The sequence below is a fragment of the Condylostylus longicornis genome, unplaced genomic scaffold (genome assembly GCF_029603195.1).
Source record: "Condylostylus longicornis isolate FDR11 unplaced genomic scaffold, ASM2960319v2 ptg000004l, whole genome shotgun sequence".
Taxonomy (NCBI): Eukaryota; Metazoa; Arthropoda; class Insecta; order Diptera; family Dolichopodidae; genus Condylostylus; species Condylostylus longicornis.
This window is the reverse complement of record NW_026577973.1, coordinates 20,939,046-20,958,240: the sequence shown is the minus strand read 5'-3', so window position 1 is coordinate 20,958,240 and position 19,195 is coordinate 20,939,046. Positions and strand designations below refer to the sequence as shown.

The following is a 19,195-nucleotide window of genomic DNA, read 5'->3' as shown; positions in this document are numbered from 1 at the left end:
TCTTACGTGTTCTGATGTTGAAAAACTTCTTTTTTTTAAAAACACCTTTCAATTTTAAATACACATGAATAAATATAGATTTTACGTATAAACCTGTCTAATATATCAAAGCACAGTAAAATTCAGTATTTCGCTATTTGCAAATGTATATGGAAAACATTGAACAATATATTTATTATGTAGGATACTTGAAAATTATTTTAAATTTTATTAATCTATTTCTTTTTAATTTTATCTTTTTAACCGTTATTGCAAATTTAATATGTTTACGCGCGTAATGTTTTATACATTACATATCCATATGAAGGTGAAAACAGAAGATCTCCCGCGGCGATATATCAGAATTCATATAGAACCAAGCGAAATTTCAGCTGCGAATTTCACCGCCGAAGTTGAAAAACTCGATTTCCTATTTTACCGCGACTGCTTTTTTTGACATTATATACAAAGTTTTTGTATTTAATGTTTAATTGATTTTGCCGTTCCGCTCTTAACCTGGGTTTACAACGTAAATTGTCCACCTTTGCCGCTAAACGCTTTTATTCTGTTCACATAATAATTTTTATCTCCAATGCTACCAACTATCATATCTACTTTACAGCAAATGTGTATTGTCAAAATATATTGTCAATAATGACATTACAATACATTTAACGCAAGTAGTTCAAAATATATCAAAAATTAATAAATCAAAAATTAGGGGTGTGCATTAGAATGTAATTATAAAATTGTTGAAAAAGATACATTTGAAACAATTTCATTTATTAATAATGCAAACAATACTGATCTTATTATTCGATTTGCAAAGATACAATCATATGTAATTTAAAATATAATTTGTCGATAATTATATACATATATATGCATGTATGTATGTAACTTTATATATACATACATATATTTTTCCTTATAAAATGATGATATATCAAAAGATTCAAATATAAAATCTTTTTTGTGACTTAGCTATCGTTAAAATTAACGCTGGTTTTTATGTGTAATCCAAGTTTGAATTATTTTCTTAACTGGTAATATTTTTATGGTACTGTTTACATACATGAAAAAATCCAAGATTAATTTTAATATTAAGGCAGTTTCCGAAGAATCGCAGTACCACTACGTACTTGCTTTTCGCGCTAGCACTTCCTGAAAATATTATAAAGATTTTTATACACATTTTATCACACTTTAGTATTTTCCGGACTAAACATTTGTGACAATAAATAAATCTTTCGTAATAGAATAAGTGCTACATCAGAGCATATTTTTAAAGCATTTTTATGCCACAGTTGTTGCGATAGCACCGAAAAAACTATTATTTTTTGTAATGTCAAGAACAAAAATAAAAATTTGCTGACCGCTGTTCTAAACTATCGAATAAAATCAATTGACAAAAGATATTTAAGAGTTTTATAAATGTTTAATGTCAAAATATTTATCAAACATATACAAATGATTTTTGGTTATACAAAAACGTGAACATTTTTATTTTGGATAGTTTTAAAAAAAAAAATTATTGTTGATGAAAAAAAGTATTTGAAAACGAAAACATTCTGAAATACATATATTTTGACAGCTTTTGATTTTAAAAATAATGTCATTTAATTTTGTGACAGTTAAAATTTGCTATTGTATATTCGTCATTTTTTTTGGGAAAATGTAGTTATTGCTTGTGTCAACATGTAAAAATCAAGTAATAATTGCTGTCATAGCATCTGTAAAAATATATAACAAAGAAAAATTTGAGTTTTAATTAGACATATTATGGTTCTATTTACAAACATTGACGTTTCAGTTCTACAGGTTCCTAAGAAAATATATGTCATTTATGACCTTATGTAATTTTATAATCAATCAAAACAAATAATTGGGGATGAATATTATTCGGCCGTGTTTACATAAATATAGAACACAGTTTCCAATAATTTTTTGGTGTGGTATTAATTTATAGAAAAACAAAATATATAAGTTCTATTAAAATCTTAAAGTACGTAATTTCTTAAAAATTTTTTAGGCTTCGTCATTTAAATGCGCAACGTTCAGATGCAACATATTATGACGTGCTAAATTTAAAAAGAAATTGCACTACTGAGGAAATACGAAATGCTTTTATTAAATTGTCTAAAGAAGTAATTGGATATTTTGTACTTTACAAACTTGAATGACCACTTAAAATGAAAATTTTAATATTCTAATTAGTAAAACAGTGAAGAACCGAAAATAAAAAGAATTGTGGTCAAAAAAGGATCGAATTGTTCCTACCTATAATTTTTAATTTCTTTAACTTTTAGCATCATCCTGATGTAAAGTCAGTGCAAAACGACCCGAAAGCAACTGCTAAATATGTTCTTATTAAAGAAGCTTATCAAGTTTTGAGCAAAAAAGCAAGCAGAAGGGAGTATGACCAAGATTTGGCTGCAAAGGGTTTTCAAAATGTCACTTATCAACACGCTCAAGGGTAAGTTTTAAAAAATGCAAAATTCTAGCTTTTAAATACAAATTTATAATTATTTTTAAAGACCGTGGAAAGTATATCCCAACTATAATGAGAACCCAGGTCCTTATTATGGAGTAGAAGGATGGCAAAGAATATCAAATTTGAAATTTGTTTGGATTCTGCTAGCTTTTGCCACTGTATTTACAGCGTTAGAATTTTATCTCGTTAGGTACAGTGGATCTTTATTTAATGTGTGGTTGTGTGAAAATTTTCGTTTTTTTAGAAACTCATTTACATTTGATAGGAAACGATTGGATGAGTTATCAAAAGAAGCAAGCAATTTACACGAATCTGTTAGAGCTGATGCCGTAAAATATGGTAATGATAAACAATTGGAAAGAGTAATACAGCGCATTTTGAAAGATAAATAAAATGTGGCAGGAACTTTTTAAATAACAGGAGAATTAAAAATATCTGTGATTTAGATAATGTAAAAAAAACCATTTTTATAAAAAAAATTGTTTAGCACTGGAGGCTAGTTCTGTTTGACTAAATTTATAATAATAAAGAAAAATATATTTTATTACCGCTACTTGAATAATTAAATATAATAGCGTCTATATATCCAATTTAATATTTTCTACTCTCATTATACAATATGTATTTACCAGCTTACATGGAGTAGTACATTATAAATTTGATACTTTTAAATGAAATTTTTTACATGTTTTTCGACAACATTTGTGGAAAAAGTACAAAATTAGTTCTTTATTTTGCGTTTGCAGGCAATTTTATCTAATTTAACCACCTAATTGATTGATTTCAAGCTTCTTATTTTTTTTTTGAAAATTTTTTTGAATTTATACTATCAGTAACAATTTATCAAATGTAGGCTATACATTATTTATTAAATAAGTAAAGTTGGTTTTTTAAATTTAGGTGAAATTTTTAGTCAGAGTATATTGTCGGATTTGTGATTTCCTAGTGATCGGACAAAACGACTTAAAACGACCTGCCTCTTCTATTATAGTCAGTAATCGCGTTTCAGTTTTTACGAAAGATTTTCTAATTAAATGCAAGAACTTTTTTGTTACACTTAATTATGGTATATTGGCTGATTCTGCGAGCCCCTGTGGCCAAGTGAATGGTTAAGAAAAATGGTTAAAAGCTATCTCCTCTAGTTCACCCCGAAAACACTTTAAAATTTTTCAAAAGACTTTTTAAATATGTCCAATAAAATTTTTTGTATACTATTGTCATAATGTTTTAGCTAGTTTAAAGGAATTATCCGGAGCTCACAGAGTGATATAGGCGGAATCTGTGAGTATCCAGGGATAACGCAAGACACTTAGAATTGCCTTATCTCTTCTATTTTAACTAGAAAACGCGTTTAAAATTTTTAAAATGATTTTTTAAAAAATTTCCAAAAATATTTTTCCTATTAATTACGCAAAATGATTAAAAATAACTTGTTCTTATAGTTCACTTAGAAAACGCGTTTGAATTTCTTCAAAAGTTTGTGCAAATACATATATGTACGTATATGTACATACATATGTATATCTCTAAAAATGGAGCTGCAAAATCAAATGTGTGATGCTGTTTGCTACTTGCAAAATTGCACTACTAAAATAAAATTCAAAAGACAATAATAATAATTTGCATATAAGCATATGTACAAAGCCGTATATATTGAAGAATATGTGTAATGTACCTCTAAATGTACGTACATACATATGTACATATACATATTAGCCCACGTTTTTGTATAATCAATTTAAATTTTTTATATCAAATACAAAAACTCTACAAGCAACATGTGGACTATCTGGATTTAAAATTTGTTCATTATTAACAATAAAATCTTTGTAATTAATTCTATAAACTTCTTTCATATTGAGTTTTTCCATAACTCTGGCAGAAAATGCACTTGAACATGTTCTCATCATTGCTTGAATATTATTTTCTTTCATATATTGAATTGTTCTTTTTATTAATTCTCCAGCTATTCCTAAGCCGCGATAGTTCGGGTTAACAGCTATTGCTTTCCCATCAAGAAATGTTTCCGAATCAGGATATTGTTGAAAAATATCATAATGTTCATTGATATTATCTATAAGCATACAAATTTTTCGCCACCTATCATCAGTTGCTAATTCAACAGCAGATTTTTTGGGAGAGTCTGGTGACTAAAAAGCATTTTACATAAGTATTCGTATAATAAATTAAGAAGAAGAGTTAAATAAGTTCTTTTTTTTTGATGAAATAAAGAAAAAATTTAAATTAGATTTTGCAAAAAATTTTAACTAAAACTTACAGGTTTCCTTCCGATTCCATTTGAAACAACGCCTATGATTTTCCCATTTTCATCGACCGCTTTAAAAGAACAATTATCTCCCAGATTTTTCGTTAAATATTTTTCTGCATCGTCACAATGAGTAATTCCCATTTTTTTACAATTAGGTTCATCCTATATTTAAAAAAAAAGAAATATTTAAGCAAAGAAAAAAAAAACGAACTTGAACTGTTTATACTTATACATATACATATATGAATACAAACAATAATACATCACGGTGTTATTATTTAAATGTTCAGATATTATTTAATTACAAAATAAAACTTAAAAATTTTATTACCTTTAAGAAAAATTCTTTGAGAACTTCGTAAACTTCTTTTTGGTCCTCTTCTTTTATTAATTCTATAGTAAATTTTGGGGTTTGATCAGACATTTCTTTTTCTTAAATTACTTTAACTACTTATGTAGATAAATCTTTAAAAAAAGAAACTCTCAATCCATCTAATATTCTAGTATAACTAACTCAAAATAGGAAAATTTTGAATCAAATTGAAAAAATTGATGAGCTTTTCATTCTTATTTTAAATTCTTATCACAAAAATCTACATACATACATACATTATGTAGATATTACAAAGTGTATTTATTTATTGTACATATTGTACTTTTATAATTATGTAAGTACATATATGTATATGAATAAGTAATTAACAACTATTTGCACATTCATACCTATATATTTATATATATCTATGTAATTTAATAGATATACATCCATTTGTGCGAGGTCATAAGTAAGCTACAAGCAAGAGTACTAATTCAAAAAAAAAATATTTATAGCTTTTAATTTAATCATGAATTTTTTATTAAAGTGGACTGCGAAAGAGTCCAGAATTTTGAGTGAATATCATCATTAAATTATTATTGCTACTTTCGCTTTTAATAATACACAGCCAAAGAAAAGATATCGTGGATTATTTATAGAACATGTTACATAAATAAAATTAAAAATTCATGTTTTGTTATATTTTTTAGACAGATATCGTAAATTTTTGTGATACATTTAATTATTATCAATATATTGTGTAAGTTGCTACAAAATATTACAATTTCTTTCAAATATATAAGTGTTGATTTCTACCAAGAGTTATGGATTTTATTTTTGAAGTAGTATACGCAAAGGTGTATAATTATTGCTACTAGACATTAACACTTATATTTACTTAATATTTTTAAATTCATAAACCCTCCTCACAACTTTCAACAAAACAAAAAATTTTTCTTATTAATAATTGCTTAGGGAAAAGAAAATCATTATACTAAGTAAGAATTACAAAATTGTCAATTAAAAGATTAAAACGGCTTTAAATTTTTTAAAAGTAAATATACTAATTATATACGTTATATTATGAATAAAGTGATTGTACCTGTATGTGCAAATGAACAATAACGTTTTGTTATTTATATTTAATTTTTTAAAAATTTCTTTTCTTATTAATCAATGAAAATTCTTTCATAAAACTGCACAACAGATGCATGACGTGGTCACAAAACGAGGTAGAAAAAATAAAAAATTTTTCTTTTCGAAATTGATTCAGAGGTATAAAATTATCGGCAGATTGCTCTCCACACTGCTTCTTATTGTTATTACATATGTACATACATATATTGCTTACAATTAACCCTTAAGTGAGAAATGTGTCACTTTTAGGACTTTTCCAAAAAAGAATTTGGAAAAAAGTGCTTATTAGTTTCACTCCGTCCGTTGGGTCGTGGAGCTGTTTACCAAACTTCTACACCCCTGAAGGGAGAGAAGAAGCTGAAATTCCATATGTGCATAGATCTTGAAAAGTAAGAAAACTTGATAAGTATTTCCGTAGAAAGAAGATAGAAATATGTAGCACACATACTCGTATCTTACTATTGTATTGTTTCTTTCTATTGTGGTTATTATTAAAACTCTTTTGGAAAAAATTTTTTGTGAAATACAATTATTGCTTTTTTTCAAAATTTATTTTATATATTCTGTATACTTAATACGTATATATAATATTTGTGTATGATATAAATATATATTATACATGTACATAAATAAATGACGCTTAAATATATGCAAACTTGCTAAATAAAACTTTACTTTTTTGGTGTAAGTTTGTATAGACCAAAAATTAATGATTTTCAAACTCAAATATTCAAAAATTACTTCTGGGTAAAAAATGCACGTTATCATAAAACTTAAACTATATTTACATTTGTACATGAATTAAAATAAACTATCACAATAAATTCAATAAATTTGTTAATAAATTTCAAAATTATTTTGTTATATCAACATTTTTTATATCAAATACAAAAACTCTACAAGCAACATGTGGGCTATCTGGATTTAAAATTTGTTCATTATTAACAATAAAATCTTTGTAATTAATTCTATAAACTTCTTTCATATTGAGTTTTTCCATAACTCTGGCAGAAAATGCACTGGAACATGTTCTCATCATTGCTTGAATATTATTTTCGTTCATATATTCAATAGTTTTTTTTAATAGTTCTCCAGCTATTCCTAAGCTCCGATAGTTAACAGCTGTTGCTTTCCCATCAAGAAATGTTTCCGAATCATGTTATTGTTGAAAAATATCATAATGTTCATTGATATTATCTATGAGCATACCAAGTTTACGCCATCTATTATCACTTGATAGTGCAGCAGCAGACTGTTTTGGTGTATCTAGCGGCTATATATTATGTTAGTATATACACGGATATAAAAGTAATAGTTGAGTTTCAGTTCTATATATATCATTATTTATAGAATTTACTCATATGCATATAAAAATATATAACACATACTGAAACAACGCCTATTATTTTGCCATGCATCGAGAACAATTATCTCCCAGACTTTTTGTTAAATATTTTTCTGCATCATCACAATGAGTAATTCCCATTTTTTTACAATTAGGTTCATCCTATAATTAAAAGAAAAATTATTTAGCATTAACTGTATATAACATTACTGCAACTATGTAAAAAAAATAACTTGAACTTGAACTTCGCAATTTTCTGTATAAAAATTAAAAATATCAGTGAAAAATAATAGTGAACTACCTAATCACGACACAATAAAATTCATATATGTATGTATGTATGTAAATGTATCCATACAAACAATAATATGTATGTATATCCCTATTTTATGTGCTCGCGTATGTTAAAATCACGTTCAATATTATATGATTAGAATTTATTTTGTTACAAAATAGAACTTAAATATTTTTTACCTTTAGAAAAAATTCTTTAAGAACTTCATAAACTTCTTTTTGGTCCTCCTCTTTTATTAGTTCTATAGTAAATTTTGGTTTCTGATGAGACATTTCCCTTTCTCTTTATTTATTCAGATAATAAATATTTTTTAAAATACTACATAGCGGCTGTTACCAAGTGTGACAACACCCAGTATAGCTGGACAGAAGTTTAGAATCAACTGAAAAAAAACAAATGAACTCTGCTTGATTCGAATTTAAAGTTCTTATCGCATTCTACGTAAATATTTTACAACCTAAACATTGTAGTACAAACGTAATACAGAAATTTGTGTGGATGTGTTCATATACATACATATGTATATTCAACATAACACGTTTATTCAAAGTTTTATTATACAGGGTGATCTAGACTCTACCCCTAAGCAATGGGATAGAGTGCATCCAGACGAATAAAAAAAAACTAGCTACATTTTGGTTTTTGGGCCCTAATTCTCGAGGCCTCAAATTTATAATTTCTGAAAACCATTTAATTTTTATATTTTTATTGATAACTCAGAAAATATGACTGGAAAATCAAACTAGACATAATATTTATTTTGTAGACCATGTAAATCACCTTCAAAACGCGCATCTGTGGTGTCGCAGATTTATTAGTTTCAGAGGTATTTCAATGATAAGTGAAAATTTTTAAATCTATTTTAATCGTCATTTATTTATGTACATAATTACAACTTAACGTTTTTTTACAGGAAATGAAGCATTGAATTCTGACCTTCATTTTGCTATAGAATAATGTTGAAAAAATCGCAGAAATAATATGTCTATTAGGCGAAAAACTTTGGGTCAAAGCATTAAAAAAATAACTAAAACAAAGTATTTTCAAAAATAAAAACAAAATTTTTCAAAACTTTGAGGTCCCATAAGTCGAGGGTGGCAAGCCAAAAAGTAAAATGTGATCAAGCCTAGAGCGGGAGAACTGCTGAGTCTCGAACACCCTGTACATTATAATAAAAATTTTTCGCGTTTACATATCTTTGTAGGTATGTAGGTACATAAGTAGGTAAATTTGAAAATAAAAGAAAACAAGCTTTTTAATTTAATCGTGAATTTATAAATTTGGATGGACAGGAATTTTGAGTAAATTGTTATTCTAATTTACTGTTGTCACTTTCATTTTTAATATTTCATACGAAAATGAATTGATAATGCGTAATATAAGGTAGGAAATCACAAAAAAAAAACACTTTATTATCTTTTTTGTCAGATATCGTAAAACAATCAGTACTCTTTTTATCAATGTGAAAGTTATTTATTTACTTGGTTATTTTATGTTATAATAGATGAGGCTTCTGACACTTTTACGATAAATAATTTTAAATACATATGTAGTTACCTATTATTGTAAATAAAATTTATATTTGCTGAAGACGATGAAGAAAAACATTACAAATGTGCTGAAGAATTTATGGTTGCCCGTTGTTCCGTGCTTAACTGCATACGGACCATTCATATATCATATAAAGTAAACACATACCCAATTCAATATTTCAATAACGTAATTTTCTTTCTATAAATCTTTCAAAATTTCCATAACCTTTATGACTAACATTTCTCTATTTACGCCTTATTCAGCTCGGTTTTACACCATGGGCTAAATTTTTTATAATTAATTTTGTTATATTCAAACTAGTTTTATAATTTTAATTTTTAAAATGCGTATGTAAAAGTATCGTTTTTAACATTGTTAAAAATAAAATTTGTAATTTTCAACGACTAATATTTGATCTGAATTTTATCTATTTCTTTTCTTGAATAAATTATTTTCTTTCTTTTTCAATTAGTTTAATCAATTTCAAGTTTATTCGTATTTAACGTTAATAAATTCAACCGCAAAATATATTATATACCGTAAATTATTTATTTTTATGTATTATGATTTTTCGTAACAACTGTACGTTCATTATGCTCTTTATCGTGATTTCAATGAAATAAACGTTTTTGCGTATTTATTTAATCAATCGATTCAATTAGAATTGAAATCTACTGCAAAATAATAACTGCGAAATGCATTACTGCAAAAGTATAACGTCAAAAAGTGTCCTATAAAATCAAAACAGCTCATATGGCAAAATGCAAATTCAAAATTTGTTTGTTTTTATTTTAATAGCTAATCTTGACAAAATTAAATTTGACTTTTGGATTAAACCTATAAAACTTATTTACAAATTATTCCAAAACAATATATGATATTAAAATTTTTAAAACCCAACGTTCGGTAAGTAAGGTTTCATAATTCTTCCTAAAGCCTGACTTACATTTTTTTTCTAGTATTGCTTTTATAATATAATAATATGATCTAGATATATTTAAAATATTTTCTATTTTATCTGAAAGAAGCTTTTAAGTTTATCTTTACTACATTATGCAATATAATTTGTAAGTTAAGCTTTATTTTTTTTATCTCATCACACGAAACCGTTAAAGTAGTTTAACTAAAAAGTTTAAAAAAATTTAAATGAATTTATTTAATTAGAATAGTTAAGGCAGTTAAATTACGAACTTTTTTTGAAACAGGCTACAAATGTAAAACAGGTCAGTGAGAAAGGTAATCTATTTGATTCAGTTAATCAGAATTTTTAGAAAATAATTAAGTTTTAAGATGAATTTAAGAGATCACATTGAATTTAAAAGCCAGAATACTAAAATATTTTATATTTACTTCTAATATAAAGAAAGGAAATTACTGGAAAAAAAATAAAATCTTAAATATATACCTACATGTATGTAGGTATATAATATATTATATGTATGTAAAGAAATGCGAACCGAAAAACAATCTTACTTAAGCATTATAATGTTTGCTATACCTTTTATTTAGTACAAGAAAATTATGAGCTTGATCTTGAGGTTAACAGATTAAATTTATTTTATTAATACTAAAATTTTTTCTGTTTACAAATGAACAAATTATAAAAAATGCCGGTATCAAACCGGTTTTCATTGTATGGAAAAAACAACAAATAAAAAAATCCAAAATCTGATTATAAAAGCAAAATAGTTTGAAAAAAAATTCTTGATAAGTTCAAATAAAGCTTACCTTATGTTATAATGTTTTATTAAAAACCCCATTAATTTGTTCTATACTTGTTGCATTTAGTGAATCATAGGCAACAAATGCTCTATGATTAAGGGCTATTATGCAAAATGATTTATCATAAATTATCATGACAATAACATTTTTTCATTATTTATGTGGATAAAACAAATCTATGACTTTTTTTAATAGAGTTAGATTACTATAATGCATGTGCGTTAGTCACTATTTAAAATTGAAAATCAACAATTGACTATAATACAAAGGCTATAGTACTGCAAATCTGACGTCAATTCGATTGAATTTACGACTAGCACCATAATTATACACTCGTACGAATGTATGTTTGAAGGATATTATAAATTTAGCTTACCGTTAGTATCGCTAAGATAAATGGTCTGAGATAAAGATATGAGAGTATGCTTGAATTGTTGAAATTTCTTGACTCTTTGTGATAGCTGTCATACAAATTTTATAGTTATTTGGTCATATCTTGAAAAGTGTACTAAAATTAGACATATGTTCATATGATAATACGTCAACTATTATTTACGTGAAAACGAATGTTCGAATCATATTACAAATTCGCTACGCCTTTTCTAACATTAAAGAATCTGTGTTAATAATATTAAATTCTGTGATATAGAAATGTAAGTATATATATTCTTACTCAGTGTAGAATTTTGATATTTTATATTTATAATTTGATGTAAAACAAAACCAACGTAATTAAAGTTATTGTCTGTCCCATAATCAGATATGGCATATTTGTTCGTTCATATTTTAACAAGTTCGTTAACCATTGACCACAAAAAACACTTAGAATCGTTCTATCTCTTCTAGTTTAGCCGGAAAATGCGTTTAAAATTTTGCAAAACTAGGTGAAGTTCGCATTCGAATGGAACTTGATAGTTGTTTTGACATGATGATCTACTTGATATTACATTCTATTTTAAAGGCAGGATTTTGCTAATTAGAATATGGACATTCATTTCATTAATTTTTAGTGTTTTTTTTCTTGTTTCACTTTTTTTCGGAGCACATGGCTTGCACATAGTCGCTTTTAATGCTAAATTAAAAGATAGAAAAAATTTCATAAGTATAAAAAAGACCCCAAAACAATGACAAAAATTAGATACAGACATAGAATTTAAAAATGAAGAAAAAAAGCTATATCTGGAAAAATATTCAGGAAAATTATGATATTGATTCAAGAAAATTGTGGAAAGTTTTAAATATGTATGTACATATGTATGTAACACAATCAATAATACTGATAAAACTGAAGAAGTCATTCCTTGAATGTTATTAAAAAAGTCGGAAAAATAATCTTTTATGAAATTATAAAATTAAAAATGTTAAAAAAAAAGCACTTTCAGTCCCAATTAATATTCTCCGCTAATGCCATATATAACTATCAGGCCTCCAAACTCAAAATATTTTCCGAAATCTTGAATCGGAAAAAACTACAAAACCAAGTCTTAATATTTTATATTTTCGAAGTATGCCGATTGAAATATTTTTTTATTTTTTTTGTGAAATTTTTGAGTATTCTTTATGAATCTCATTTTATTAACAGTAGTTTCAAAAGTCATCTAGATTATGATTATAATTTTTTTGCTTTTTTTCTTCAATTTATTTTCAAATTCTATTTCTTATTAAAAAATTTTACTATTTAATTCAGTACCCTTCCACTTCGAAGACAAGAAAGGTTATCTGCGTCAAAAATTGCAATTTTTTTTGAAATGCATTTTTCAGATGGAATTTACCAACTGATCTTTTTGAAATTTAAATTTTAAATATCAAAAAATATGTAGAATTAAATATTGATCAATTTCCTTCACACAAATAAATTCCGACACCTTCCATTTAAACTCCATATAAATTTTGAATTTATTTTTGATTTGCTCTCTTAGCTTGATAGCCTGATAGATATAGCATTATTCTTCGCAATACGATAATAAAACATTATTTCTTAATCCAGCTACGGAAAATGAAATACAAAAATAATTTTGAATTTTAATAAAAGTATGACCTCAAGTTTAGATTGCATTTGAGAAGTTTCTCAAAAATTTTTGAAAATGTAAATAAGAGAATCAGAGACTTCATTAAAAACACAAAGACCCGAATCAATATAATTTCTTAGAAAATAGTGGAACAGAATTAGCTATCACAACTACATTCGAAGAAATTTATGGCTCATTAGATGAAGGGCATATCCTACACCTGGTCCGTGCGCAATAAAAGCAAAATGTACTGTTTCCATTGAAAAAACAACTCTCACAGCATTAATGCGCACCTTCCAAGATCCGACCTCTTTCAAAAATAAAGTTACTGTAATACTGTTGGCGAATAATTGCTAACACCTTTAATTTTAAAATGAAAGATAAGTTTTTTTTTTTAATTATCACAGTTTATTGCAGAAAGCATCAAATTCAAAAAAAAATTATGTACATTTTTTTTTTTTAAAATTACTAAATCATCTTTATATATCTATATTATATTTCCCTTCTTTTCAATTTTTTTTTTCTTCAAAAACTTCACAATTCAAATTTATACAATGTTATATATAAAAGGTTGAAATAATCCAAGAAAATTATCTTATGTTTAACAAAAATTTTTTCTGTCCAAATTATACAATCTAAGAAAATTATCTTATGTTTAACAAATATTTATAATTCGAAATTCGATATGTGTTGCGGTTAGCGATCATGTTTTTAGTAGTTCTTCTTCTGGATGATTCTGTTCCTTTTATAGTTTCTGGAATAAGCGGTTGAGTAACGGTGAAATTGTTTCCAGTCCCACTTTTCGGTTGTTAACGTTTTTCTTCTTTTCTTTTACAATTACATAGATCACAATATGATATATTATTTCAACGAACCTGTAATGCAATGTATCATTCTTACGTACATCGCAATACAAATTGTTGTTGTAAAATTCTACGTTTCTTCTTTTCTATTTTATGCTATTTTCCCCTTCCGTTCTCCATTTCAATCACCTTCTATTTTTTTTCCTACTCCATTACATTTTGATCAATAGCTGACTATAACTCTACATAAACTATGACTATAACTGACAGTTGGCAGCATTGATATATAATGTTTGTGCAAAAATGATCGTAAATTAAATTGTAGATAAAATTACATGCTAAATCGAATAGATTCAATTTTTAGGTGAAGAAACAAAAGCCGCTGAGTGGATTACACTGGATTACAACAAAATTAGATAAGTAGCAAAAAATGTTTTTTTAATCAAGTAGTGTCTCTTTGTGGTTTTTTTTTGTTGTTTTCTTTTTAGGAAAAAAAAATGCACTGTGACGTCATGACGGAACAAATACAAAAAGTAAAGAAACGTTCAAACAAGTAAACAACCAACACAAGCAAAACGCTTCGTTCACTAGATCCTCATCAAAGTGTATATATAAACAAGTAGTTCGACTCTTCGTTTACATCACACTAATGCAATCACTCACCAATATTTGTATACAAAAAATTCCCTTAGTTAAAAGAGTTAAGCAGTATACCTTCTTATTTTCATTTTTATACACATAAGAATTTTTGGGAGAGGGAAAGAGTACGCAATAGATGTTTTTTATAATATATTTTTAAAAGCGGGAGTTATTTATTTTTCCCTATATAAAGTATAGGAAAAAATATTAAAATTGGAATTTTTTACCTAACTTTAATAAAATGACAAATAAATTATGTTATTATCAAAATAAAAATAACAAAATTTTTACCTAACTTAATTTAATTTTATTTCAGTTTAATGTTTTTGATACACTCGTTTGTTTACAATATTTTGTTTCTTTCTTGCCTACACAACTCTTATTACCATCTATTTCTAAAAAAAAATGGAATATTTTAAGAATTTGGAAGCAAGATGCAAATGAAAACTAACGGAATGGAACGAGTCGAATTACTTATTAATAGATATACTTTGGTCCTGATTTACATGCTAGATGCGCTCAAAAATTGGCGGCCGCGAAACGTAAAGACACAATATTAAAATATTTAAAAAAGAAAAATTCAATTACATATTATAGAACATGATGTATTTAAATTATGTATTATATTCACATTAAAATTGTCAGCAGCATTTTATTTATTCAAAAACTTACATTTGCCCTCTCCTATCATGAAAAAAATTTATTTCATAATAATTCATAAAAACTTCATAATTTATCGATATAAGAAAAAAATTAAAAAATTAATGGACGTAAATCAAGAAAAAGACGTTAAACAGAACATTTTAGGAATAAACAAAAAAAATCGTAAGTCGTTAAAAATCATCGTAAACCGAAGTCTGAGTGTATTTGTACGAATGAAAAAATCTTGTCACACAGATTGATTTTTACTACCTTACCATTTTTCTGAATACGAAAGTAGTTTCATGAAAATCGAATTATATAGTGGGGTTGCTTCATATACTCTTTTTTATATTGTTTCCAATTTCTTTCATTTCTTCCTCTTTCTTGTTATTAAATTAAAAAATTTAGTAAAAAAAATAAACCAAATAAAACAAGAAAAAGTAAGAGAAAAAAATGGCATACATATGATAAAGAGTTAACATCATATGTAAAGTATGTATACAGTTTTTTCTTTCGTATTGTGATATGTATGTACATTTGATGTAAAGTTTTCTCTGTCAATAAAAATGCTTCTAATTTTAATTTCTTTTATTCTTTCATTAAAAATATAAAAAAGAAAACAAATATATATGAAAAAAAAAACAATAAAAAAATCAAAACTACATTTTTTGAGTATGTTAATTATAAATTATACGTAACAGGTATGAATGGTAAGTATATTATTACGCATTGAAGCTTTATTGAGCAAAGAAAAAGGGTATGTATATACTTATAAATAAATAATCCAGAATAAATGACGTTTACATGAATTTGGAAGCTAATTCTGGTATTTCGAGTAACGTTACCGTTGTGAATTTTTAATAATTCTGATATTTCATTGTGTTCGCTACAACCGCATATATATATATAATTTTCATACTGTTTTCGATATGCGAAAAGTGCCATCACTGTTGAGTTATTCCTACATTTTTTCTTTTACACCATATGATTTACCATCTGTTTTCCTAAATGTTAAAATTTCATCTTTTACTATTTTCTTACTAAGACCGAGATTTTGATTTAAATTATAAAAATGTTTTTAAAATGCTTAGTAAAAGCAACAAATATATCTTTTCAAAATTTTAGAACAATATCTTCGGCTACAGCTGCAATTACAAAAATTAAACGACCTCTATATTGCAGACAGTACCCAGTAGTAATCGTAAATTCAGATGGATCTTCAATAAATATAAGGTATTCCGAACCCCGAAAAATTATAAAGGTAAACTTGTAACAAATCCATTAAACTCCAACGGGCGATAAAAAAAATATATTGTTTTTATTCTAATTAGCTCCCATTGAATATAAACACTTTGTCCGAAAGTGAAAGGAAAGCTAGAATAGAAGCTAGGAAAGCTAAAAAGAAAGTTATCATCGAGGCAGAAATGGAGAATACTTTCGATTCTAAGAAATATTTAAAATTTTTGAAGAAATAGAAATATTAGTATAACTGGACTAAAAATTAATAATGTAGAATCTAGCACCTGTTACAGGGAAATAAAAGAACTGAATATTTTTGAAAAAAATTTAGTTTTACAAATTTTCATCTAGAACGAGAACACATTTTTTTTAATATATAATAATTTAAACGTGAATCTTAATCCGGAATGATTTTCAGCTTTTATAAAATCGTTCTTTAAACTATATGAAAAAAAACTAATTTCTAATTATCTCTAATTAGAATGATGCACAATTACTTGACATACATATTTTAAATACAAACTTCATTTTTTTTAAATTATCTTCCAAAGAAAAATGTAACAATCTTAAAGCTCATCGTGTAATTCTTCCATATTTTCTTCACTTAATTCTTCTTGGAAACTACATGCAGCAGGTGTTTCAAAATTAAACTTATATTCGCATCGATTTGGTTCAGTAACGGATGTAATACGGTTTTCTAAGCCACATTCTAACTCAACTATTGCGGATCTTTGAGGGCCATTCCAACAAGAAGCGCCATTGCTATAAAGCATATGACTGTATTTATTTTCTTTGCCGTCCCAATTTGTCCATGTTCCCAATCTATTTAGAAGTATCTATTATTTATTATAATACAATTTTTTTTTTTTTGAAGTGCATACCTTGTTTCGCTGCCGCCACTTTTAGGTTGCTGCGACGTTTTATCAAAAGGACACAATTTGTAAACATATTCTCGATCTTCAAAATCGAAGCATTCTCCATTTAAGGTAGCAAATTCATAATTTACACCGTAATCCTTGTTCAAACTTTCTTGAATATCCTTAATTTCGTTATCAATTTTTCTAACATTATGCTCAGCATCATGAAATTCAGTTCGCGCAGCGTTAGCATTATCGATTAATTTTTGTGTTTCAGGATCATATTCAGGTTCTGGTTTCGTTTCTTCTACTTCTCCTTCATTTTCTTCTTCAATTTCTTCCGGTTCATCTTCATTATATTCATCTTCCTCATTTAATAATTCCGCTTCCTCCTTTTCATCGTTAAATTCATTTACATCTTCATCGTCTGTCTGAGTATTAACAATATTGGCACCTTCTTTTGATTGAGTTTTAATTTCATTTTGCTCAGATACTTCGGCATTATCATTTTCTTTTGGTGGTTTAAAAAAGCCAGAATCCAACATTAAATAGGGCTTGATTCTTGACCAACAAGTAGTAATAAATTTTTCTCGGTCCACCTTATCATGCTCATCCAGAAAATATTTTGCTTCTTCAACCGCAACAACGCCATCTCGATTTTGATCAAATGCTATTCTTGTTTGAATTTCAATAACTTCAATAAAGGAATCTTTATTAGAATCGAATTTTTCAAAAGTTTCTTCAGCTTCCCTTTTATTTTCAAGAGCTTCTTTTTCTTGCTTTTCTCTTTTTTCAACTTCTTGTAATTCTTTATAAATTTCTAGAGCTTCGTTTTCTAAACTTTCAGCTTCTTTTTTCATGCTTTCTTTTTCATTGCGAATAGCTTCTGCTTCATTTTTGCGCTGTTGGAGTTCTAACAGCAGATTGCTTTTTTCTGTTTTTAGTGTTTTACCTTTTAAAATTAAATCAGCCTTTATTTGTGCACCCCTCTTTAGTAATTCCTGTCGGGATCTTTCTCTCTGTCTCTCAGCTCTTCCTAATTCTAAGCAATTTGATTCACAATTTACTTCCGAATCATATTCGTCGCTGCCGTCACAACAATCACAAATTCCATCATTTACACGCGAACTAGGAATGTATTTTGATCTATGGCCTGCATTTGTACAATAAAACAAACCATTGGAACAAGCCGAAGTTCCAGGCTCATCACTGGAATCTTCACAATCACAGAAATCATCATTTACCTAAAGAAACTATGTTATTATAATCATGTGTAATTTAAGTTAATAGTTTATTTACTTGACTAAATTTAATAGTTTTTTTACCATCTAAGCATGAAAATGTATCACCTTCGGGGTACAATGGAGCACCTAAAATGGGTACTTAGTCTTCTGTTTAATTTAAATTCAAAATACATACGCGATATGGAAACTCCTCTAGGGCGGTTTGGACCAGCACTCTTCACCAAGCCACATAATAAAATAATTATTAGCGAAAATGTACTAAATTTGACCATAATTTAGCTCAATATTTATAAAATTTGCTAAATTTAAAAAAAGTTCTCGATAAAAAAATCCTACGAAGCGGCTAAAAGTGGAGTTTAAGATGAAATGCAGATAGAAAACCGATTATCAAGGTTTTGTGAACTTCGTGTAAGTGTAAACGTCAAGTTTTTTTTTTATTGAAAGTATAGCTAGCAATGGAAGCGTTTTGAAAATATAAATGATAATTACAGAGATTTGTATTCATCTCCTCTTACTTAAAGTACTAGAGTGAGGAATGATGTATGAATTTATACATGCATACATCGAGAAATCTTAATAAAAAATCAGCGGGAATAGCTGTAAATCACTGCACTGTAATTTTTTCATTGACGGAAAAGCATAAGTTGCAGTGAAATTTCTTAGAAATTTTCA

The 19,195-nt window shown here is 26.7% G+C and overlaps 4 protein-coding genes and 1 long non-coding RNA gene across 5 annotated transcripts; 2 read left to right on the top strand and 3 right to left on the bottom strand.

Annotated features, from left to right (window-relative positions):
* The first annotated feature begins 1,788 nt into the window (after positions 1-1,788).
* LOC129611787 (dnaJ-like protein 60) lies at positions 1,789-3,046 on the top strand. Its single transcript, XM_055525099.1, has 5 exons — positions 1,789-1,929; positions 2,012-2,126; positions 2,289-2,455; positions 2,517-2,663; positions 2,718-3,046. Exons 1-5 carry the CDS (start codon positions 1,871-1,873, stop codon positions 2,863-2,865), a joined length of 636 nt encoding a protein of 211 aa, XP_055381074.1. The 5' UTR covers positions 1,789-1,870; the 3' UTR covers positions 2,866-3,046.
* Positions 3,047-4,086: 1,040 nt separating this feature from the next.
* LOC129612152 (arylalkylamine N-acetyltransferase 1-like) lies at positions 4,087-5,229 on the bottom strand. Its single transcript, XM_055525661.1, has 3 exons — positions 5,074-5,229; positions 4,752-4,904; positions 4,087-4,623 (listed from the first exon to the last, which is right to left on the bottom strand). Exons 1-3 carry the CDS (start codon positions 5,164-5,166, stop codon positions 4,207-4,209), a joined length of 663 nt encoding a protein of 220 aa, XP_055381636.1. The 5' UTR covers positions 5,167-5,229; the 3' UTR covers positions 4,087-4,206.
* Positions 5,230-6,950: 1,721 nt separating this feature from the next.
* On the bottom strand, positions 6,951-8,198 carry LOC129609032 (uncharacterized). Its single transcript, XR_008696929.1, has 3 exons — positions 8,015-8,198; positions 7,584-7,702; positions 6,951-7,418 (listed from the first exon to the last, which is right to left on the bottom strand). It is a non-coding gene; the product is annotated as an uncharacterized LOC129609032 (long non-coding RNA).
* Positions 8,199-16,177: 7,979 nt separating this feature from the next.
* On the top strand, positions 16,178-16,774 carry LOC129609023 (39S ribosomal protein L55, mitochondrial). Its single transcript, XM_055520861.1, has 2 exons — positions 16,178-16,444; positions 16,515-16,774. Exons 1-2 carry the CDS (start codon positions 16,256-16,258, stop codon positions 16,656-16,658), a joined length of 333 nt encoding a protein of 110 aa, XP_055376836.1. The 5' UTR covers positions 16,178-16,255; the 3' UTR covers positions 16,659-16,774.
* Positions 16,775-16,829: 55 nt separating this feature from the next.
* On the bottom strand, positions 16,830-18,941 carry LOC129609014 (glucosidase 2 subunit beta). The gene is made up of 4 exons (XM_055520850.1): positions 18,699-18,941; positions 18,579-18,649; positions 17,304-18,523; positions 16,830-17,244 (listed from the first exon to the last, which is right to left on the bottom strand). The coding sequence occupies exons 1-4, from the start codon at positions 18,793-18,795 to the stop codon at positions 16,989-16,991; spliced, it is 1,644 nt and encodes a 547-aa protein (XP_055376825.1). The 5' UTR covers positions 18,796-18,941; the 3' UTR covers positions 16,830-16,988.
* Positions 18,942-19,195: the final 254 nt, after the last annotated feature.

Coding starts and splice junctions, on each gene's coding strand:
- LOC129611787 (XM_055525099.1), top strand. CDS start 1,871: ATGAATATTATTCGGCCGTGTTTACATAAATATAGAACACAGTTTCCA. Junction 2,456..2,516: donor ACTTATCAACACGCTCAAGG/GTAAGTTTTAAA, acceptor TTATTTTTAAAG/ACCGTGGAAAGTATATCCCA. Junction 2,664..2,717: donor TTAGAATTTTATCTCGTTAG/GTACAGTGGATC, acceptor TCGTTTTTTTAG/AAACTCATTTACATTTGATA.
- LOC129612152 (XM_055525661.1), bottom strand. CDS start 5,166: ATGTCTGATCAAACCCCAAAATTTACTATAGAATTAATAAAAGAAGAG. Junction 4,905..5,073: donor TCAAAGAATTTTTCTTAAAG/GTAATAAAATTT, acceptor TTTTAAATATAG/GATGAACCTAATTGTAAAAA. Junction 4,624..4,751: donor ATGGAATCGGAAGGAAACCT/GTAAGTTTTAGT, acceptor AATGCTTTTTAG/TCACCAGACTCTCCCAAAAA.
- LOC129609023 (XM_055520861.1), top strand. CDS start 16,256: ATGTTTTTAAAATGCTTAGTAAAAGCAACAAATATATCTTTTCAAAAT. Junction 16,445..16,514: donor AACCCCGAAAAATTATAAAG/GTAAACTTGTAA, acceptor TATTCTAATTAG/CTCCCATTGAATATAAACAC.
- LOC129609014 (XM_055520850.1), bottom strand. CDS start 18,795: ATGGTCAAATTTAGTACATTTTCGCTAATAATTATTTTATTATGTGGC. Junction 18,650..18,698: donor TAGAGGAGTTTCCATATCGC/GTATGTATTTTG, acceptor TACCCATTTTAG/GTGCTCCATTGTACCCCGAA. Junction 18,524..18,578: donor AAACTATTAAATTTAGTCAA/GTAAATAAACTA, acceptor TAGTTTCTTTAG/GTAAATGATGATTTCTGTGA.